This window comes from Ammospiza caudacuta, chromosome 9 (assembly GCF_027887145.1).
Source record: "Ammospiza caudacuta isolate bAmmCau1 chromosome 9, bAmmCau1.pri, whole genome shotgun sequence".
In the NCBI taxonomy this organism is placed as follows: domain Eukaryota; kingdom Metazoa; phylum Chordata; class Aves; order Passeriformes; family Passerellidae; genus Ammospiza; species Ammospiza caudacuta.
In genome coordinates, this window is record NC_080601.1 from 18997929 (window position 1) to 19021906 (window position 23978).

The 23978-nt window shown below is 40.2% G+C and overlaps 2 protein-coding genes across 6 annotated transcripts in view; both read left to right on the forward strand.

The window, feature by feature from the left end:
- USP54 (ubiquitin specific peptidase 54) overlaps positions 1-3965 on the forward strand; it is a 46944-nt gene extending 42979 nt beyond the window's left edge. Inside the window, exons 20-22 of the mRNA XM_058810217.1 lie at positions 100-240; positions 1710-1896; positions 2618-3965. Of these exons, the coding sequence (XP_058666200.1) occupies positions 100-240; positions 1710-1896; positions 2618-3276 (987 nt within the window). The 3' untranslated portion in view covers positions 3277-3965. The remainder of the gene's footprint in view (positions 1-99; positions 241-1709; positions 1897-2617) is intronic.
- Positions 3966-12929: 8964 nt separating this feature from the next.
- PPP3CB (protein phosphatase 3 catalytic subunit beta) overlaps positions 12930-23978 on the forward strand; it is a 45971-nt gene continuing 34922 nt past the window's right edge. For all 5 annotated transcript variants that reach the window (XR_009275066.1, XM_058810614.1, XM_058810616.1 and 2 more), the window contains exons 1-2: positions 12930-13140; positions 23713-23913. Coding sequence is in view for 4 of the 5 variants with exons in the window: in XM_058810614.1 (XP_058666597.1) it covers positions 13071-13140; positions 23713-23913 (271 nt within the window). In the remaining variant the exon portion in view is untranslated. The remainder of the gene's footprint in view (positions 13141-23712; positions 23914-23978) is intronic.

Here is a 23978-nt window from a genome sequence, read left to right on the forward strand (position 1 = left end):
ATGCTCCATTATATTTCTATTCATCTGTTGCCTCTAATTATTGTACAAAATTGATATTATAAAAAACCTTGTCTGAAATGGGGGGGATATTGTCTGCAGGTCACATTTACCAGAGAACATAGCAGGGAACCAGAAGAGGAGGAAATCTACAGTGCAGAGAATTTCCGTCGCATTGCTCGCAGTCTCAGCGGGACAGTTATCTCTAACAGAGAAGAGACCTTGGTCTCTTCTCACAGCTTTGTAAGTAGAATGATGTGCAGCTTTCCCAAGGGCTGTCATCTGTGTGTAGGGTTGGTGTTTACTGTGTCTTCATTTAGTAGCTAACAAACAAGACAGAAGACAACTCAATAATAAGCCATGATAAAAGCCTGTCTTTTTTGTTCTGTCTTTGGAAGAATGAACTTTTATATAAGTAGCAAAGCTGTCTTTTTCAGGTATCATTGCAGAGTGGTGACTGCTGCAGCTGATAGGCATGTCAGCTAACATTACTTGTCAGTATGCAGAAACAGCCAGTATAAACATTTTTTTCAGTTGACTTAAAGTATTTTTAAGAAAGCTTCTGATACACTTATGATTTCCAAAAAAACCCCACCAGTATGAATACCAGTATGAATAGGAACATTTCTGCTCTCTTGTGAGTTTTTTAAGCAAGTAGCATTTTGAGAGTAAAATTCAACATTAAAGGGGAGGCAATTCAAGACTTGGTGCACACAGTTACATACAGAAAATAACTAAAAGTTATCTTTCCTTTGTCCTTTCTGTTAAGTAGTCTTAGATGCAATTTTCAAGTGTCAGAGAAACAGTAACAGAGTGTTTATTTAGCAACACAGCTAGATATAATGTCAAGTTTTGGCTTTGACTGAATTTTTTGCAAACTCTGCTCAAACTTTTATTTGAAACCAACTGTGTAACAGGTTTAGAAGAGTCTCAGTTACAAAATCAGTTAGACATGTTGCTCCAATTGCACCTCTCTGCTGTGTACCATAAACTAAGTATATGTCAACTTTGAAGAGTTTGCTTCTCAGCATGCTTTAGTTAAGGGCTCTGACATACCTGGAAGTGCTGGCAGAAGCAATTACAAAGCTCTAGCTGTTCAAGACCTACCCTTTCTGCTAAGATTTCTATCCCCACAACGTAAGTGGCCAGTAGAATGGTTGTCTATTTCAATTAAGTCACTGCACTCAAGTCTGTGATGGTTTGTTGTTGTGCCATTCAGCCATCCCTGCTTTTTGTGGTAGGTATCTCCTAATAAAGTCAAATGGTACAGCGCAGGTAAATATTTCAGCTGTGACAGGTAAATCTGTTCGCAGTCTGGAATCAGAGCTTTCAATAAAGCCAAGTAGAAAATAGAAAAGAAGAATCAGCAATACTGTATTTGATGGCTTGTGTAGCATGCCATTTCCAATGCTGACATTGTTTGGTGTATTCAATTTGTCAGCCAAACCCCCAGGAGTGGTTTGTGTTTGTTTTGGCTTTTTCTTTTTGTTACAATTCCAGTCTAATGATCCTATGTAGCCCACCACTTCAGTAAGAGCCTTACTGGATTGATACAATTTTTGTCTGTCTTTTTCACATACAGATGCATGTTTTTGTTCCAGTGACTCATCCCTTTCTTCCTTGGATCAACATCACCTTTGCTTGTTTCAACCCAACTCTGTGTTTACTCATCATTTTATGTTCTGTTCTTCTCCTTTCTCATTTTACAAAAGGAAGCACCAAATATGAGGAAAATGCCAGTGGACACCAGCCACCGTTCTTCCAGCTCCACTTCCCTTCCTTTCCCCCATGATCCTCCTGTATTTCCCTTTGATCCCCAGCACAACCCAAACCAGGTGCAGCACCCACCCCATGATGTACTGATGCCCAGCATGGTGGGCAAGGCACGTAAACTGTCAGGTAATAATCACAGGACTTTTCATCCTTCTTGGTGATCAGAAATGTTGCTGAGGTACAGCTCCTCAGTTCTTGTCTTTCATAATGGAGTTTCACTATCTGTCTGAATTCCTCCAGCAATCTGGAAGGACAAATCACGTTTCTTCTTCTCTGTCCTTCAGAATTTTTCTTTGGTTCTGTGCTAACTGCATAACCAAAGCCAATAACCCTAATGGAAACATTATGATGGCTATATACAAATATATACAATATATATACAATATTTTTATGAGTTATTTTCTTTAATGTTAAAGTAGTAGTAAGACCCACCACCTTGTTTCCATGTGTAAGAGTACTTCCACAAATTCCTCATTCCCATGAATCACACATGTGCCAGTAGAAATAACTACTTCCTGCATGAGAATTATTTTCCTGTGACAGCATCAAAACCAGTTTGATCTGCCAGCCTTGGAATACTTTGTTGGGCTCCTCTATGATGAAACAAGGGGCTAGTAAAGAAATCTGTGACAGCAGCTGCAGTAGGGTAAGGAGAGGAAATGCAGTGAGGAAAATGAATGCTGGAAAAGGTACAGCTAGCTTTTATTCAGAATTGCATGTCAGCCAGTAACTGGATGTACTAGTGATTTCACTGTTCTTCTGTCACCTGCTGGCCACAGCTGATAGTTCAGAGAGGATGAAACAAAAATTGTAACTAAGCATACCTTTTTTTAAAATTTTATTTCAGGAGATCAGAAGAACATCATCCAGAAACTTCTGGTTGTGCCTGACAGGGGTGAAGCTTTCCAAGGTGAAGACTACCCAGGTGTGGCACTGAGCTATGGGAGTCTCCCTTGTGTACCCAAAGGCACCCTCTCCCAGGGGCAAAAGCCTCTTGTTAATTTGCATTTAGGAGGTGGAGCATCGAGAGTCTCTGGCCGTTTGCTGAACGCAAATTATCCTGCTGCACAAACAGCCACGTTACCAGATAAGCAAACAATGCTCTGGGGGAAACATGCTGGCCAGCCAGGCAAGAGTTTCCAAGAGGGCTTCCTCCAGCAGCCTTCACAACATCGCATGCATGAATCTCATGCCGTGGGTTGCAGAGTACCAGCCAGCACAGACTATAGCACTTTAAGAATACCACGTGAGCCTTCTTGGGATCCCGGTGCTTCTCAAGGCTGCCCTGTGCCCCCCTCTTGTGTTAAGGCCCCGGGCCCAAGGAGAGTGGACATGCCTCCAGAAGAAGACTGGCGAGAGAACAGCTACACCCCTCAGCCTGGCAGAAGGCGAATGCTGCCAGTGCATGTGAGGGATGGGACTTTTGCTTCTGTTTCTGAGACACACAGAAATATGCTGGCTCGAGCAGCAGCAGCTACTGGCACCATGCAAAATAACGGCTGGTGAGATCCCATTTGCTCCATGTGCCCCAGTACACCACTCTGTGGACTGTGGTTGTTGCCAGAGTGTGGATTGCATGGAGACAGGAAAGTCTTTCAAACACTATCTGTGCCAGTTTTGTCTTAAAATGTAGCTATACAGTATGTGGAAACTAATTGCACTGTATTTCGTTTCTGACACTACTGAACTGCTGTCTGGATGGGGAATCTTAACTGTTTTAGTCCTGGCCTCTCCTAGCAAACAAGTGCTATAGGAATGGTAATTTGCTTACGGGTAAGTTCAGAAGTGTGCACACATTTTGAAGGAAGATGGCAACTAACAAAAGGACATTTTTAAGGACTCTTTTTCATGAAATGTAGCTTTGGTAAATTCTTCACAAAAAGAAACCAATCCTTTTGTTTTCTTCTCCTTCCCCTCTCCTGTTCCTTCCTAGGGGAAAAAAAACAAATGATCCACCTTCCAGGTTCCAGTAAATCTGCCCTTGGCAGGTGGTAGTTAGTAAAGCAAGCACGGTTTTCAACGTTCTGCGATCTCATACAGAGATCACAGCAGAGGAAGTGACAGGGAGACATTGTTCACAGTAAACCCCAATTTTCTCCACCTCTTTAAAGCAAACTAATGATGCTTCAAACAGAAAAGACTGTTAATGCTGCACGCTTAACTACACCAATGTAAACACAGAATAAGTTTAACTATTTTAGTGTCAAGCATACTTGCTTTTGTAAGTATTTTTCAAATAAATCTATGAAAATAGTTCTATTTACCTGTCTGTGTTTGAGCTTTCTTTTCTGTTTAGCTTTACTTTCCACTTAGCTGGAAACGTCTAATTAATTTTCTTACACGTGAACAAACATAATTAAGTTGTTTATTCTAGTTCATTAACAAGGTTTATGCAATAAAGACTTAGATTGGAGGACATGCCTAATTTTGACTCAGGACTTCATGTGTTTCATTACTACTCAGCACTTAAGTTTCTCCTCATGATGGACAATAATTAAGTGTCCTTCAAAAAAGTATTTTGAGACTGACTACTTGTTTTAAGGAAAACTACTACATTTAAGCAGGATGGTAGTGTATGCAGATCTACAGAAAAATCATTCGAAATTATTGGTGTGGAGAGAAGTGTCATTTTAATCACGCTTGTCCTCCTGCTCCTGCAGATGCTTTCAGGTGTGATGGTTGTGAGGTGTTCAGAAGCATGGGGGGGTTCTGTTCCATGCTTGTCCTGGTACATGGTTCTGTTGGGAACAGGGCTGGAGCTGTGGCAATGCCACTGCTGCTGGAAGGGCTGCCCTGCCCTGCCCCTTTGCTGCCCTGTGAATGACAGGATAATCTAAGAAAACAAGCTGCCAAAGTAAAGTACAAAGTCAACACTTCAAGAATCAATATAAAGTATGAAACTTCTGCAACTGAAGACAATGTGCATGCTTTAGCTTTCTTATGTCATTGTGACCAGGAAAGAATGGAAGTATACTTACATAAAGCTCTGCAAAATAATTCTGAGTTGATGAATTTTTTAAAAATAATCAGTAGTAACGAAGTGGGTTTTTTTTAAGAGAACTGTTGTGTTTATTCCATTACAGTTCTAGCTACCAAGTTTCAAAACTGTTTTTAAATGTCCTTTGTATATCAGTTGCTTTGTATGAAGTTAACCGGAGGCCTGAGAAGGAAAAACTGGGTCCATACCAAGCAGTATATTAGTACATCTGAAGAGAAACAAACTGAAGTACTTTCAACAATATATTTAACATGGGAGGAAATGCGAGGCTGGAAAAATACTGTTGCTTCAGCTTGTGTCTGCAAATTTTAGTAAAGTCAGTAGGATAATATTTACTTTGTAATTCTTTTGACTAACTTGTCTTTTTAGTGATATTTATACCATACAAAAATCAATTTTGTAGTTAATAGCTTGTTAAAGTTCACTGTTGCTATGAGGAAGGATGAGGAGGGGGTTCCCACAGGAATTCAGCAGCTATTGAGAATTCTTAAAGAGTTAACAGTTTGTAAGCTTTGATGCAATATAACCTTTTCTTTGTCCCTGGCTGAAGAGTATCTTATTGGATGGAATTAAATGAAATGACTGCCATACACACTTGAATTCACCTTTTTAAAATAAGTGAGTGCTAGTTCTTGTAAATATAAAATTCTTACTCCCTGTATTTCTATGATCACTCATTGTGTTTGTAATATGCATTTAGACCTTGTGTTGGGAGCAAAAGAAGGCAATAATAAAATGAAGAGTAATTTGCTGTCCTACAGTAGCGAAATTATGTAAGTATGATCCTTTTGTGTTTGGAAAAGGAACTACCTAGCACAGTTCCTTCTCTCAAAGGCAACCAAGTTTGTACCTGCTGTTTGTGGAAGTCATATTTAGACCTGCTGAGCAGCACATGTGCTCAAATGGAGCATGCAGCACTTGGGAGTTAACCAGAATGTGCTCTGCTTTAGAGAAGGGAAATGACCATTTCTTTTTAACAAAGGCTACTGCACCCACATTAAGATGGGGGAATTTGGGAAGAGGGAAGGAATAATTTCCCCTGATTGTTAATATTGCTGGAATGGACTTAACAGTGATGGTTGGGTAGGACATATAAAGTACAGGCAGCATTCCAGAATACTGGAATTCACGAAGGGTTTGGATCTAATGTTATATAGGGAGAGGGGTAGGGCAGAGGTTTAGGGCAAAGAAAAGGAGGAAAGCAAAAGAAATGGTGGATTGGAATAGGAAGGAACAGATGGATAGGTGAAAAAGGCAGAATGAAAGGAAATGTGTGCATATCTTGGCTCAGATGTGTCTCTTTTTAAGGAACACTCAGTAATCAGTCTAAATTTTCCTTCCTTCTTTCAGTGGATAGATTCCTGTACAGAGATGGTCCTCAGCAGCAGTGGGGTGCTGAAGCTTTTGAGAAAGGAAGATTGACTGATGGAGAGAGTAGGCAATGTTCTTTGTAGCAGTCTTTGGTTATGTTACTGCTGTGCTAAATGAAACTGTGCAGAAGCACTTAGGTACTGCTGCTATATGTATAAATGGACATTGGACAAACAGTGTAGGACAAGTCGGTGTTTGTGCGAGCTTGGACCAAGATAAAAAGGTGCTTGGGATTTACAAACACCTCACTGAAGTTAGCTGTATTCTGGAGTCTCCAGCCACTGTGCTGTCTCTTGTTCAGTGCTGTGGCTGGTAAAAAACAAAAGTGTATTTTCATCCATCTGTGCTTGCTGCCTCTAGCATTTTATCACATCATAGCCCAGAATCTTTTCAAGGCTACTTATATATCTGTACAGCTTTTTAAAGGCTAATTGTTCTCCATTGCTATTGCAGATGGAATTACCTTTAAAGTTTCAGAAAATGTTTTAGAAAAAGCATGTTAGATTCATTATTTTGTAATTCTCTTGCTATCTGCATTATTCTTCTAGTTCATTGAATAATTTTTTTATCCTTTAAAACCAAAGCAATGTAGCTTGGAAAGGTTTTTAAGATTGCTTTTTCATTAATGGAAAAATGCTAAGACCAGCTGTGGAGTCGCTTGAGAGCACTGATATTTTCACTAGCATGTTTGTGGAAGCAGATACAAGTGAAAGAGTTCTGCTGAAGAAACAAACTTCCTTATTGACATCAATAGAATTGTTTTAATAATAATTCTTGAGTGAGTAAACACTGAATATACTCATGAATAAGAAGGTCAAGTGTCTGTTTGTAAACTAACTTAAATTACGTTTGTTGAAAGAGGATTATTTTAAGTTTTGGCTGGCCCAGTCCCAGATGATTCACCAGTTAATCATAGGCTTGAGAAGTTTTATGTGTGTTTATATCACTAATCAAAATAATTTAAAGTATGAACACATGAGAAAAGTGAATACAATAAGCTATACTTCAATAATAACTGTAAGAATAATTTAATATTGCTAAATTTTAACTTCTTCACTACTCAGGCAAAATGATTTTGATGGCATTTTAGGGTTAGCTATCCTTTCAGGGTTTTACTCACAGTTTATACCAGTTAATAATTATGTGACTGTCAATTGAGGGAGCTCCAAGCATAGAACTTTTCCTGCTTACAAAAAAAGGAAACAAACGCATTCAAGGTTGCCTTAAATTACTGAAAGCACCTTAAAGCATGAACACGTTAACAGACAGTATCTCTGTGAAGGTTCAGACTAACTTTTGTTTAAGATCTAAAATATGTCAATCAAATGGAAGTTAATCTTATATTACTGTTAACTCAGCTACAAACTTTCAGAAATCAGTATGTGTTTAAAAGTACATTTAAGAAGAAATAACCAGTTGTTCGTGGCAGTATGTATTAATTGTTCCTAACAGGATGAAATAATGCATGCATTCCCTTTGTTTTGAAATTCAGTTGGTTTCTCCAGACAGATGAAAAAAACTCAGTTGACATTAAACAACCATTTCAGTGCTGTGGACTGGTTTTGGATAACTGTCCTTAGAGGCGTAAAAGAAGCTATTAATGTAGCAGATGAATCAAGCCAGGTTTTTGACACCATATTCGTCTGAAGAGAGAGAAGGAGGTATGTGTGTGGGAGTCTTGACTGATCAGTAAGCTGCTGATTTGAACACAGGGTTGTAATTCATGGGAAGAGCATAGTGGTACAGATGAGAAAATAAAATTCTAATGACTTCTCATGGAACGACCTCTCATGGTGGGTTGGGGGGAAGCCCACATCTCTTCAGTAGTTTCAGAATTGTCTATTAGCTTAGGAATTTACGGGGACAGAATGCAGCGTAGAAGAGCTTTTAAATGTTTATGTGGGTGATTTTGATATTTCCTTGAGATATCCTTTTCTGCATTCATTTTTTCATGACCTCAGGGTTGCCCAGTTAAGAAGGTCATTTTTGTTAAACCCTTTCTTCAACCCTATCCAATCCTAATGTAACAGTTAATTCTTATTAGTACTTCATGGTCTCATGTACTTGGTACTCAGTACTACTTTGGTCTCAAAGATGCAGAGAGATAAGCTGAAAGCATAGTTGCACTTTCCCCTCATAGTCATGATGGTCAGATGCATTTGTGAGAAAAGAGTGCATGAACTTTTCAGCAACTGAGTTGTCATATCTGCTTTTTGTGGGTTTGTTGCCCCAACACTTTCCATTAAAATTCATTAATGGCATTTTTCTGATCTGTAGGACATTGTGTTTATGGATCAACAAAGTTTAAAAAAAATAGTAAAACATATCTCACACTGCTTTCTATCATAGTTCCTGTTACAGAGCAGTATTAAGTTCGGGAGGATTTTGCAGGCTCCTATACATAGACGTGCTTACCTTGAGTACTTTGTCAGTTAAGTCTTTGCTTGTGGAGGCGCTGAGAAAACGAGAGAACACAAAGGAGGGCAGCAAAAAGCAGAGTGAACTCAATTTTTAGAGTGAGTAGAGGTGACTATTAATAGTCTATTAATATCATTAAGGTAGTAAGATAAATGAAGAGAGGGAATTGGTTGGTCTCAGATGGTAGGAGAAAGAGCAATTGCTTAAGGCTAAGGAAGGGAAAGTTTGAACTAGATAATAAGGGCAGAGGAAGGAATGCTTTAAGCAGAGAAAGTGATGTTTTGAGGAACCTAAGGAAGGGTTTGAGGTACCATCACTCTAGAGGTGTGAAATTTAAATCAGATATGTGTCTGGTAGGGTTTGATATGTGAAAGTTACCTAAATTCTGGAGTCGGGTTGCTTTAGCATGTTTTTTGCAGTTCTGGTATGATGCAAGTAATGCCTGTGGCCTTGACTAACTTTTTAAATGTAGTCTGTACTTCCTCAGCTCGTTCACAGGGTTTATCAGGCAATGAGGGAAATGTGTGCTGGGAGGGAGTGGGACAGGATACACTGTAATAGTAAAGTAGCTTGTCATTTTATACCAGCACTATCTAATATATATATATATATATATATATATATATATATATATATATATATATACTATCTAATAATTTGGTTTTAGTTATTCTCTTTTGAAGTCAGTGTAGCTTCTCAGTAGTGGATGACATTGGGAGCTGGAATATTGCATTGATAATGACTTTATAATGCTGGAGAAAATGGCTTAAGACAATGCTTTCAACCTTTCTGAAAAATGCCTCTGTGTTACAGATAATAAGATTTGTCATAAAATAACTGACTTGGGATGGCAGGGAAACCTTGTGCCTGCTTAAAAGAAAACTTTGAAGTATTGATATTGAAACTCAGTGTAGCAGTATGTCAAAATATATTTAAACTAATATGTGCCTTGTTTTGAGGCAGTTTATACCAACCTCAGTATCATTTCTGGCATTTAAAAAAGTATAGCTTCAAACAGTCACTAGTGAGAGTCAATGAAATGGAACACCTTCTTAAAAGTTTTGTCTTCATCTTACTCTCCTGCTCATATCACGTCTTCCCCTCTCGGACCTGGTTTATCTTCGCAAGATTTGTTCTGTGCATCTTTCTCTTGGGATCTGGAATATATCTCTCTCTCCTGTGAATCAATTTCCTTCTTAGTTTTCAAAAAGTTCTTATTGGGTAATTAGATGATTCTGGGACATTGTGCCAGTTTTTAAGGTATGTCGCTGTTAGAGTCAGAAGATACTGTTCTGGTATCTGCCCTGCTGCTACAAAATTTCACAATCATTTTTAAGTCTTACTTCTTTCTGCTTGAAATTCAATAAACAACACTTGTCTCAGGCAATGATTAACTAAAATGTAGTTGCTACTATACTTTGCACCCCTCCATCAGGGGAGGTGTCAGAACAGCCAAGGTTTTAACATAGCACCTTTTTGTTTTAACGGCTCTTGCATGCTGCTTGAGCGGGTACTGCCTTGAGATGGAGCAGAAAGAAATCAAGTATCTGCATCCCAAATGATCCCATTCCCCATGGTACAGAAGAAGATGGATTGGTTTGGTGATTCCATCTGTTTCTCCTGCTGAACTGTTTTTTCCTTATGAAAGCAAGTTGTTCAGAAAGCAGTCCAGTGCTAGCAGCTAGGTAATGGTTTGGAATATCCCATCAGAATAGGACTTGATCAGATTCTTTTTCTCTTTTCTCCTTTCCCTATCCCTTTCCTTCCCATTCCATTCCTTGGAACGGAATGGCCACTTGGTGGCAAAGCTGAACAGGAAGTAAAACATGACTTCGCTTTTCAGATTTGTCTGGCACTTGTGGGAAACTCATAGGATTATAAAGGCACACTGCCTTCTACCTGCAAGGCTGTATTTCTGTTTGTAATTGTGTTCCAAAGTTCCTACAATGATAATGCTACATGTGGTGCTGGTGGAAGACGTTTGATTTGTTGAACACAGGATGGATCAAATCAATCATCTTTGCCTTCGCCATGAGTTTGCCAAATTGGGACAATGTAAATGTCCCTTCCAGAGTCTGTAGCAGATTTAGAGCCAATACCACATGGAAAACCTTCAATAAAGGGCTTAGGGAGAGACACTACTACATATTTCTGCCTAATGAAGATTTTTATATTGTCCTAATGAGAATCAAGCATGCTCGGCATTTTAATGGAGTAATATAGAATATGTCAGAAAAGTGACAGTAAAATGCCAAGGTAACTGTGCTAGCCAAGTTACTTTTCTAGCTGTTTTTATCAGTGAAAGTGGTAAGATAATTATTTTAATGTTTTTTGGATGTGTCATTTGTGGGAGACATAATACCGTTTTTCATATCAACCTGATATTGGGGGAGCAAAGCCAGCAAGATTTCATCCATATGTGCCTTTTCTTCAGGTAATGCCTGGATGTAACTGGAAGCGTTTCAGCCTGCAGGGCACTAGGTATACTGCCTAGAGGCTGATAATGTCCCTGTCTGGTACAGCATCATAACAAAATAACATTATGCTGTGCTTTTTCCTCAATGAGCATTCTGACTGCATCAGCCCCTTTTACTTCACACCCCAGGAACATGGCTACAGGCTCCTGGGAGAAGAGAACCATTGAAATAAGTAAGGCATCTCTCTTGCAACTGCATTTCAGGTGAGGTGGAGGAGATTCCTGACAACACTCAGCAAGGTCTCTGGTTCCCTGTGTGTTTGGAAATGCATGGATAAATGAATGTCTTTATAATATGGGATTCTCTGCTGTTTCATGCTGTCAAAAATTCAAACTGCATTTATTACTGGACTCGTCTTGATTTTAAATACAAGACTGAATTCATTCCCCCTGCTTCTTGTTTCAGCAGATCTCCTTTAAGCTAACATTAAAATCAGGAGTGACATCTACTTACTGCCCTTCCTGTCCTGTGCTCTCCCTGCATACACTGAATTGATACACATCCTTGCTGTTGAAGGAAATGAGCTTTTGTTCTATTTAAAAACCAGGCCCTTTAAATTGATTGTACAATGACAGACATTTGCAGAATATGTGGTATAAAGTAGTAATTCTTGCTGCTGGAAAGCTTAGCAATTAAATCTAAAGTAGTCATCCAGGACTTTTTTCCATGATACTCTGATGTATCCCAGCCCTCTTTTTGCATGCATGCACACATTTTACTTGTGGGCATGGAATTATTAGAATTCTGGTTTTCCAAAACTTCGGAGTCTTGCAAATATCCCAAGGGTTTACAATTCTTACTCTCTTAAAATTTTCATTTGCTTCCTCGAGTGTTTTTATGTGTTTCATTCAAAGTTTCTTGCTTGTACTGTCTTGGCTGTAAAACAGAAAAGCAAGGTTAACTCAAGCACTTGTGTAACGTGTCAGTTCCAATGTTTTTTTGCTTAAGCCAAAGAGCTTTTCGTGCTCAGCATGGGAGATCTTCATCTCAGGTGTCATCCTTTTCCCTTGGACCTGAATGTGGCAAGAACCAAGACGTTGCTGGAAACCAGAACTTCTGAATGGCTTTTCTTTCTTAACTTCCTGCTTTATTGTGTGGAATAGATTGCACAGCTCGGTATAAATAATGCATGTGAACTTTGTTGGTTTGTATAGAACATAAAGGCTGCGATAACACTGCCCCCTGTCAGCCTGTGCAGCTTTGGGGGATGAGGGGCGCAGCTCCTGCCGCCGTACCCAGGGCCCTCCATGCTCTTTGGTCCACTCTTGCTCAGCTCCAGGGAGAAGGCAGAGAATTTGGCTGAATCATCTGTCACGGGGAGCTTGCCCCAAGCTGTGCCCAAACTCTCACTGCGAGGGAACTTCTGTTTCCTCCTCCCTTTGCTGCCAGGTTTGGCTCTGGGTCACTTTGTGTCGTGCCGGCCCCCCTGAGGGCACGGCCGCGGCCCCTCGCTCTGCGCTGGTTCCCGGTGGGAAGCGAGGGCCTCGCCACCCCCCAACCCCGCTCCCCGGTCTGCGCGGCCCTCGGGGCGGCCCCACGGAGCTCTCCAAGGTGGCCGCCGGCCCTCGCCCGCGCGGCTTCGCTGGGGGCCGGGCCATCCGCCGCGCCTCCCCCTCGGCCCCGGCCTGGCGCCCGCCCGTCCTGGGGCGGGGGCGTTCCGGCCGCCTCGCCCGCCTCCGCCTGCTGTCCGGAGCGCCCCGGGAGGTGTCGGGCCGCATTCCCCGCCCCGCCCCGCGCCGCCGCCCCGAGTCGGGCGGGAGTCTCGCCGTGGTCCCGGTCGGGGCCGGGAGCTCCGCGCGCTCCCGCGGTGCCCGGCGGGCGGCGGCGCGGTGCATGCCGGGCCCGGGGCGGACCGTCCCCGCGCTGCGCCAGGAGCCGCGAGCCGCGCCCGCCGCCATGTTCCGCCGGGCCGCCGCCGCCCGGCGCCTGTAGCCGCCCCCGCCCGCCCCGCCGCGCCCCACCAGCCGCCGGCGGAGGGGCGGACGAAGGCGCTGCCGCGCCCAGCAGCCGCCGCCGGAGCCCGGCAGCGCTCAGCGATGTCCGCCAAGGAAGGGAGCAAGGTGCTGCTGCTGACGCCCCACGCCACCAGCGAACGCGCCGTCAAGGGTGAGCGTCCCGCTGTCCCTCAGAGGGAACATGGCTGCGCGGCGCGGCGGGGCCGTGACCCCCGCCCGAGCGCCGGGGCCCGCCTGGGCGCGGAGAGGCGGCCCGGCCGTGGGCAGCGCTGCCCTCCATGTGCGGGCCGGGCTGCCCCGGCCGCAGGTGGGGACGGGAGGGCAGCTCGGCACCTTGCGGAGGCGTGGGATGCCCGCACGGGCGTGGGAGTATCCGGGGTGGGCGCTGCTGCATCGGGGGGACCGAGCTGGGCGCGGGCGGCCTGTGAGGGCGGCGGGGCTGCGGGGGAAGCGGTGGCCGGGGCCTGCGGGCCTGGCGCGTCCCGCCCGGATGCGCTGCCCGAGGGGCGTGCGGGGCTGACCGGGGGCCCCGGCCCTCCCGGGCCCCGGCTCTGCGGGGCTTTTCCGCTGCCTGCCAGGGGAGAGCTCTGTAATTGCAGCCGCTGTCAGCGCCGGGGAAGAGCGAATGGGAAGGTGCTGCCGCCCGTTCGATTGGCTGCTGTTCTCAGGTTCCAGTTCTGATGGAGAAAATTCACCTTGATCTATTTCTTTGTGGCCTTCCTTGGTAATCTCGTGGGGAGCCACGAAAAGTCAAACGTTATACTTCTTAGGAGAAAAAGTAAAGCATTTTATAGTAGATACATCCATCTAAAACTAGGATGGTCTAGCGACCAAAATGGTATAAAATAGTTCTTTTATTTGAACCCTGAGAAGTGTGTCATTTTAGTTTTTGTGAGGAGAATAATCTTTTGCAGCCAAAGCATCCTGAAATATGTGTGATAGACCTAAATTGATAGTTAAGGGTAGAGGATAGGTAGTGCTTCAAAGAATTCCTAGGTTGTATTTACTCAAGTTGTACACCATTTTATTTTGATCCCAGTTTTCGTGTTGCACTGTATTTGGTGGTGTCAATGGGGACAATTGTTATGGCAGGCCTGGTTGGAAATCTCAGGTGTACACAAGAGTCTGCTTTTAAGATTGACATTCCTAGGAACACAGTGTCTGACTGAGGTGGAAGGGGTGCAGATCTGGTTGTTTAACTTGTTATTTTACAGGGGTCCTTGAAAAATGAAAAGGATGCATTTGTCCTCAGCAGGTGTTAATTAAATCCTTGGAATCCCATTGGATATTTTGAACATTGGCATGTTTTCTAGAAAACTGGAAAGCTTTATTAGCAATAAGTTGTTACTCATTTGAATTGCTTAACCTGTTGATTTGTTTGAACAAATTGCAAGGGTAAAAGTAGAAAATGTTAAAACCAATCTATTGGAAACCTGTACTCTTAGTGCTACTTCAATGTGTGGTGTTTAGACCTGCTGAATTTTGTACCTTTACTGCAATTTGTGGTAAGAAGTTAAATTCTTCAAACAATGGAGAAAAATTAATAGTAAGTGATCAGGTGCTTTAGAACACAGTGGAAAACCTGCTGATTTCCAATCACTTAATAAGTCAGCTTGTCACAATGTGACCTGTGCATCTGGTTGTTAAAATTGTCTTTAAGACTTGCTTCATTCTTAGCAGAATTATTGCCTGAGTTTGCAGTATTTCTTTGAACCTGGGTGTTAGGATGCAGAACTATGGTATAGGTAATTTGTATAGATAGTAGGTGTAGGTATACCTATTTTGTGTAGGTAATATTGTATTGTATAGGTAATCAGTCTTTGATGGCTTCATCTGACATGATTGGAACCAGTTCCTATAGCAGCATTTTTCTGTTCCTTCTGTTGACCTGTCCTCTCCACCCCGTCATGCTGAATCACTGGCTGCTGGAGAAAGCCTGGCCAGTTGTGCCAAGCTCTCTGTTATTGATACAAAGGACAGGGTGGTTTGGTTTCTCCTCCCCCATTAGGTGCAGTGCAGTTGGAAATACTTTTTTTAGACAGTGACCCCAGAAGTGCAAGATTGCAGGTTATGTCAGTCCTAAGTGGGAGTATCTGTGCAATTTGTTGAAACCGTGCTAAGATGTGACAACTGTGTCACATCCCTCTTCACAAACAGATGCATTGCCTCTTGCATACCAAGAAACATTCACCATTCTCTCTCCTATTATACAATGAATAAGTCTTTTATAATGTCTCAGATTCTTAAGAAAAGCCACAGAGAAAATGTAGTAATATTATCTGGTGTATCTGTATATTGGTCCATATTTCAGCTTTCATGCTTTCTATATGCTGTGTCTTTTGGGGAGAAAATTTGAATTCAGGACCTAAAGCTTGCTGTTATTTGCATTATCTTGATTTTATTCAAGTTTTAATTTCTTCCTTTGTATTAGTGGAAGAGGGGGATAAAGAACAGAATCATTGAATTTCAGAGGCTGTGAGAAATTGAATTCTTTACCAGTTATAATATATGTTAGCAAAAGTGGGCAAGAAATGCTCACCCAAGAGGAAATGACTGAATTACTGTATCATCAGTAACTAATTTTTTCTAATAAGGTAGGATAATGATTAGGATGTGTCCCCCTTCATATTTTGACTTGTATATTTAGCAGTTGATGGGAAGCACAGATATGTAGAGAAATATCTGAAAGGCTGACAGATTTATTGTGTCATATCAGACAGATATATACAAAATAAACATAAAAATAGCTTTAAATATGCAGTCTAGCTGTGTTGTCTAGCATATCTTTCCAAGTATGAATTTTCTCATCAAAGGTCATTGATTGCTTTTGAAGTGTATAAAAAGCTCAGATTTTCTATTACATGGCTTAGTGAAATTGCCTCAGTAATTTGTACTTACAGAGTTTCCTGTAAATTAATGGTTAGCTATGGAACTGAAAAACTGTCTAAAGTCAGCTTTTGGCATTTGGTTCCCAAAAGGTGTCTTGTGATGAGGCTTTTGTTACTGCTATATATTTTTTTTTCCCAAAGAGGATGAGAAAATGTACCTGTTGTTCTGATTCACTGTTTTCTAAGGCATCCTGTCCATCTTTGAAGGATACTTAGTGTTTTACTGTCTTGTGAAACAAATCAGTTCCCTCCATTATGTTCTGTCAAAATCTTCTTGCAATGAACTGTTCTTGATACTTAAATGCTATATCTGATTCTTTGGGTTTGCCTTTTTTTAGATGAGAACTGACTGACTGCAGTCAGCTCACCTCACCTTTTAGCCATGTGACTTTCAAACTTTAAATTTGTCAATGTATCTTTGTTCCTGAAAGGTTTCACTGCCTTGTAGTAAGGTACTTCTCCCTGATAGGGATGAAGGAGAGTTTGGAAGCTCACACTGATGCAGTGGTCCTGAGCATGGCAGGGGTGAGCCTTGATTGCTTCTTTTTGAGAGCAAAGCATCAGGGTTTCCCTGACTCTCTTGTGGGTAGTTAGAGCCCAGAGCTGTGCTTGGGAGTTCCCATCCTCCCAGCATTACACTGTGCCCTGTGGGTGTTGCTGGGCCTTGGGACACAATCCACGGGACCTTGTCATGCTGACCCAATGCTAAATTTGGGGATTCTGTCTGTTCTTCTGGAAATGGAAAGATTCCTTTGTTTTGGATAGAAGTCATGGTACAGTCTGATTGGCAGACAGTCATTTTGTATATTAAATGGAAGCTTATTGAAACAACTCTTTAGAGAAACCCAAAGAAATGTAACTCAAATCCTTGAGTGAGCAGGCTCTGAAATAAAGGCTCTAATAGCTACTTTTGAACAATTACACCTATGTAAGGAGAAAAAGAAATCATTGCAGTATTTAAATCTATAATTCAGAGTCTGGTTTTTAAAAAAGGTAAAAAGTCACCAGGCAGCTTGAAGCCTGTTTTAAAAATTTTGTAAGGCACTTATGCTGCTGGCCAGATTCTAAGATGATCCAGAGAAGCAGCAGCATGAAGAGAGTATTGAAGGGTCATATTAAAAAAAAAAAAAAAATCACAATTTTGTTTTGGGGGAGAGACAATGGAATGGAACTGAATTCTGGCAAGTAAGTGTTTGACTGGTCTTTTTTTTTAGTTTCAGGGGATGTTTAGAGGGAATGAATCTTGAAATCACAACAACAAAACCAAAAACACCTCACCCAAAAATGGAAGCCTTTTTCAATTTCAGTAGGGCACATTGGCAGTTGAGGGCTGGGAAGGTAAGGCCAGAGCACAAAAATCTGGCAACTGCTCACATGTGTGTTTATTGTGTAAGGAACTAAGGACTCTTTCACACATGAGTCAGTTCTTATTGCTGAATGGATCAAAGAATTCTCACATTGAAATATAAGTGGTTTCAAGATTGATCAACGAAAAAAATGTTCCCAAAAAGTATCTCAAGATCAGGAGATGTTTGTCTGGTGGCTCTAAAGGAATTCCTTGGGAATTTTGGGTGCAAAACTTTATTTTCCATAGCCTGTGGTGTAACTCATCTTCTGAGTTTGAGAGATGGAGCATGGCTGCATTTAAAAAAAAATTGGGAATTAACTGGACACTTGTAAATCAATAATTTAAACAGATTCATAGCACTTGTAAGAAAGAGTGGTGTAGCTATGTAACCTGGAAATACAGTGTTAAAGAGGAATTGGTACAGGTTTCATAGATGAAATTCAAGAGAAATTGTTAGAATATTTTGAAGAAGCCAGTGAGCTTGTTGATCCAGGCAAAACTAATAATCATGTTTCTTCACTGAAGTCTTTAAAGTAAGCAGAAGAGGAAATACCCTCTTCTGGATCAAAGTCAGTTAGGAGAGAAAGGATGTTAATAGGTGATAAACTCCCGTGGTGGAGGGAGGTTAACATCTGTCATGTGTGCTCTTTAAATGTGTTGACAGGTTCTTTAGAAAACGGAGTGAATGGCAAATAGTAACACTTACCCAGGACAGCCGACTTCCAGAGATGCTTCAGTAAGCTCTTGTTAGGCTGAGTGCTTGGTAAAGAAGTTGTGGGAGATGCTGTTCAGAGAAAGAGCAGACTCTACAAAGGACAGAATAATTCTTTTTTAAACGTAGGAGGCAGTGAACTTGGGAAATAAATATTAGGATCTATAGGGATGACATTACAAAAATATTAATGCAGTGGCAGTCAAGTTAAGTTCTTTTCTTAGACAGTCTGATAAGAATTCAGGGATTATTAGATGACCAATTTAGAAAAAAGAGATTTCACCATCATGCCATTATATGTATGTTGTGTTATATGTGCCTCTTGAACAACAACATGTAATTTTGTTCCATCTTTCTGGTTTTCTTTATCTAAAGATATGTTCAGAGGCAGAGAGTGGCATTTGGGCAAGGTGGAGTGACAAAGTTGACAAGTCTCTGACTTAGAAAAGGAGTGGTTGAATAGAGGATAGAGTTAGATATTTCTTGTCTTATGAATGATATTTAATGGAAAAGTTGAATAGGAAGCTACTGTAATTCTTGTCACCCTGTGAAAAGGAGAAATGCAGTACCAAACAATAGAAGATGAGAAATACCTTTTTGTGTACCATGTAATTCAGATTGTGGAATTAGTAGTAAGAAGGTGCAATGGAGGCAAAAGCTATGAAAATGTCTCTTCAGAATTTGGGCAAAATAGTGGAAAAGAGTTCTAGCAGTAGTCATAAACATGGTGGTCTGGATGAAACTTTAGAGAAAATCCATAAACCACCTTGTTTCAAAAACAGAGTATGGAGAGGGAAAGATCTATGCATCCATCATTGCATTTAAGCACTATGTAATCTTTAATATATATATTACATAGTGTGGCCATTTTAAGGGCAGGAGTATCTCTAAATACTTTGCAAAGAAATAATTGTATTTTTCCTGTGAGTAACTTGTAATAATGTCAACCAGGTTAATTGAAAAACTACACAGTATAAAAGATGAATGAATGTACCATGACATACAAGATATATCCACAGTTTCATTTGAGATTTAAAATTCGATGAAACTTTTGAGACTACAAGTACATGATAAGTGAGGATGAAATAAATAGTACCTTTAGTGCTGTTGTAGGGTTTCAAGGTTTACAGGGCCATTTTTTCTTGCTTTTAAGATGCTGGTTAGCATAGCAGGAACCTTGCATTCAAAGACACTTTGGGATAGTTGTGGTAATCTGCAATAAATTGACTTGGCTGTATTTATGCTTTCTTGCTTGAGGTGAATAGGGTAACTTGTGGGTTTTGTCAGCTTTTGATTGTTGCTGTCTGATTCCAATAGATGTGGCTGTGTATTTGTGCTTATCTAGTACTTCCAAAGTTGCTGGTCCACAGACCATCTGTGATGCCTTTATGCTATTTCTTTTCAAATCTGTTCTGCCAGTGCAGAAGAATATTTGGATATATTCTGTCCTCATAGCAGTTATGGATGCTGCATCTTTTCCTTCTGTGGAGATACTGGCAGAGGTGTGAAAACTCCAGGGACAAATTGAAAGATGTAAATAGGTGTTAGGCTTTGTGATTCTTCTGAGTGACAATACACAGACAGCAATGCATTTATAAAACCAAAAGACCACAAAAGGTGGCTAAGTGACAGAAAAACCACAGACCATTTTGCTATCATGGTAATAAACCTGCTGAGAAAATGAAGGATGCTGGCCTTCCTTTTCACAGAGCACCATGCTTGTGTGCTACAAGATACACTTGGTGGAGACCGACATTATATAGACTGTTTCATGTATACCTATCACCAAAGCAACAAATTCTTTGCAAGCAGAATGTCTGTGTTTAGTAACCTTAGTAATGTGAGGTGACACAGACTTCATCGATAAAATCAAAAACATTCTTGAAACAGAAAATGCAGTCTGGGATATTGAGCAGGTTTTAACAGCCAAAATTAAATTCATGAAACATGCCATGGGCTTCTGATGATAGAGGAAGAATGGTTACTTTTCTTTCACTGTGAGGGGAAAAGAATTTTTTAAAGTTTTACAGTCATAAGAACAGAAACAATTTTGCTTGTGAAAGTAGAGTACCTTCTATGGTTGTCCCTGATGCTTTTTCTTACATTAGTCTAGGGGCTTTGATCTCATCTTGTTTCACGAGCCTGTTCCAACAGAGTGTCTCTTGATACAAGCCAGATTTACCTGAGGTTATTACAATGGGCATAGGTATCAGTGTGCTTTAAATTTACAGTATCTACATGTAAAATTTTATTAGCAGCTACTGTTGTATTTAGTTACTAGGCAGTATGAGATCTGCTTTGGGTCTGGAGGTGGCGTGTTTGTGTGAGTTGCCATATTGCACCTCTCAGCAGGGATTATTATATTGGGTAAAGTGCCACACTAATGTTGTTTTTCTCCTTTGAACTTCTTACTATGTCATGGGAATTGATCCTTCAGATTGCTGCTAATCTTTGAATCTCCACAGCATACTTTATTGTAAGGTATCCATGTACCCAGAGGCTTGTAGAAAGTCAGTGTAGAATTAAGTTTTGAGGGTTTGCTTTCTATATCTCTTACTGATACTGCAGTACAAAGGAAAGGTGATTTTTTCCCTCTTTGTTAATGCCTATTCAATTAGCAATAAAAAGCCATCAAAATATTTTCATTAACAACATGTTTTTTTCCTCGGCTCTAGTTTTTACATTGTCTGATCAGTATATTAAAATTGTATCATTTGTATGTATTTTTAAAGTGAAATTGATTAATTGCGACTAGTAAGCAATGGTTTGTTTTAGAAAGTCTGGGCTGTGGTTGTAAATCATTATGTGTTACATTTGTTATTAACATCTATACTTTCACTGATAAGATATTGCAGTGTGTATTAGATATTCATCTTTAGATACTTTTCTATTGTTTAGCTTGGCTGGGAATGGAAGAAGAGAATCCTTTAATGCCCAACACCATGTAATTTCCTTAGGGTAACTCCTCTTAATTACCGTTCTGTATCAGTCCCGAGAGCGCAGGTTGTGCACAGACTTTGAAACATGGATTATATTTGTGTCTTGGAACACATCATGCTGCAATTCTTTTTCCTTAGGCTATAGCATTCTATGACTACTTCATCAAAGCTTTAATTAAACCCATTAGTTTGCAGAAATTGTCTACATGCTTCAAAAATCCCCATCCTTAACCTATTAAAAGCAGTTGTAATATTTTTCAAAGGTATGCACTCTAAAATACAGTGTTAACTTTTGCTGGAACAAAACTCAAAGTATAAAATGGAAAGAAACAGTTTTTCTAAAATGTGTTACTTTTCATTTACTGGGTGATGCAGATCATGGCTAAAATCTTTAGCCATATTTTATTCTGCCTTCTCTGAAAATTATTTTTAAGAAATCCTTCTTGAGCAATGGGAAAATACATGTATTATGTGAAAAGGATTTTGTTAAACTCTGAGGAACTAGTTTTAAGACTTCATTTTTTCATGAGGCAAATATAACTTCAGAGATCCTTAATTACTTCTCATACCACAGTTGTGGGTTGTGGGCATTTGTGGGCATTATGGATAACAAACCCCCGGATACAGAGTTTTAAATCTGAGTCTTCATAAGTATATTAATTGAAATAATTTGAGACAGATCTTGACACTGGAGTAAAAACAGCTGGGTTTTTAGCCTCCTAGAGAATATAATTCAATAGACAAACTCAGAGCTTTATTTTGTTAGTAGATACAAGAACTTTATTAAGAGAAGAAAATTTCATTTACCACGAACTTAAAACCCCTGAAGTATCTGAACTGCCATAAGGAAGAGGTCGTCTTGAATTCTGCAGCCACTGGTAGTTGTATTAAGTTAGTCATGATTTGCATTTAAGACAATGAAGAACAGGTGGTCACCTCAGCAGATCATTCTGTGCCACACCCTGCATCTACCAAAGAAAGCTTCCAAAAAGAGCAAAACAGTCATCTTCACCTTGGTAGATCTGAATAAAACTAGGATTAATGGAGCACAGCTTTTAAAAAACTGTGTCTTGGAGGTCACTGACTTTGGTTGTGGCAAGGTGTGTGAGATCTCTAATGCTTTTGAAGGAATTAAAGTAGGAGAAATCTTCTTTTGGAGTTGTCTGGTCTCTCTTGAAAAGATAAGCTCAACTTTGAATTGCTGAAGGCAATTGTGGGCCCACAAATAATGTGTTAAAAAAAGTGGGGCAAGAAAGAGCCTACAACTGATTCATGTACAGATTGATAAAAACTTCCAAATAATGTAAAAAATAACATTAAGAGAATCTGAAAGTTAGAAAGTAAGTTCAGAAAAGCAGTTAATATTAGAACTGATGCTTGCCTGGTCATAATTAAGTGCTTCTAAAAATTAGATAAATTTATTTTTTCAGAATAATTAATTTCTCTTCTCAGAGCCAGATTTATGTTTTTAAATAATTGTGTGTGGAATAGAAGTGATTGTCTTTGGATATCTTAAATAAGTTAAGTTTATTAACATTTGGACTACATGGAATTTTAGCATTTCTGAGTGAAACTTGAATTGCTGATAGGGGAGGCTGAAGGAAAGGCATAAAATTTTCCTTTCATTAATTAAATCCTTTATGTCCACAGAAAAGGGGTGAATTTCTTCTACAATATGTAGGGGCACATTTTGCCAATTTTTGCTACATAGAAACTTTAGTAAGAGGAATAGTAGACATATCTGTAGTTTATCTTCCAGAAAAAATTATTTCAGTGAATATGTATATGATTTGTGCTTCAGGTGTTTTATTTTTACTCCTCCATAAAGCAGAAGGGTAGCAATGTGTTAGTAGTAATCTAGAAATGGATTTAAAAGAAGTCAGGGAGTGTTTCAGTATCTAAGCATTGATTTTTTGAATGTAGTGCTTAACTTCAGAGAGTACAAAAATAAATATAAATACTCTATCTACAAGTGTATTCATGCCACTAGTTCTTATCTCTGAGTAGATGTATTCCTCCTATTTTTCTCCTTTAACACAGAGTATTTAAATGGTGAGAAACAGAATGGTTTTGCTTCTGTTGTAGTTAATTCTCTCAACAGGAGAATGCTTGAAGAGAGGACAGGGTCAGATTAGCTTTATTTCCTGTGACATCCTGAGTGCCATGACATTGCTTAGTGGCATTTTGAAGTGTTGTCTTTTTCCATGGCTCACATCCATATTTCACTTGTGCAGTAACTGAACTGCTGCAGATTGCCAGATGTGCTGTCTGGGCAGTTGCTGAGCCTGCTTTGGTCCCCACCCACTGCTTACTGACTCCTTTTATTTGTAGTCTTTTGAACAGTATTGGATCCTTTTCTTGCTAGCTTTGCATTTGTTTTGGTAGTTCTTTTTGTTTGTTTGAGGTTTTTTGCTGGGTTTTTTTCTCCTGAGGCTTTGATGGGATCATTTTTGATGTTGAAAGTCTGAGTAGCTATTAAATGGATAATCCTGCGTCACCAGTAGTTCATGAGTCCTTCAGGGAATGGTGGTATAATGGAGAGAGATTATTTCCCTTTGCAAAGTTAGTTTTGACCCTTCCAGATATTGTACATATTACCATGCCTTCTAACTCTGTTTTATAGTTTCTACAACCTCCATAGTAGAGATGTTTATTTTTTTAAATACAAACACAGCACTATTCTTTCCAGATTTTAATGATGTCATAAAATTGCTTGGTGAAAAGACAAGTTTGCTGCTTGGGCTAGCAGCTATTCCATGATGGGTCCCCATTCATAGATGGACTCAATTTTTCAAATTGAGTGTCATGACTACTGTTTCTTCTTTTTAAATTTTAGCTGTCCCTTTTCCACCAACGCATCGCTTGACATCTGAAGAAGTGTTTGACACAGATGGAAGACCAAGGGTTGACATTTTGAAGAACCATTTGATAAAGGAAGGTCGAGTGGATGAAGAAATTGCACTTAGAATCATCAATGAGGGTGCTGCAATATTACGGAGGGAAAAAACTATGATAGAAGTTGAAGCTCCAATTACAGGTAATATTTCTAGGTAATTTCATACATAATTAAATTTAAAAAGCCAGATATTTTCAGTAGTAGAA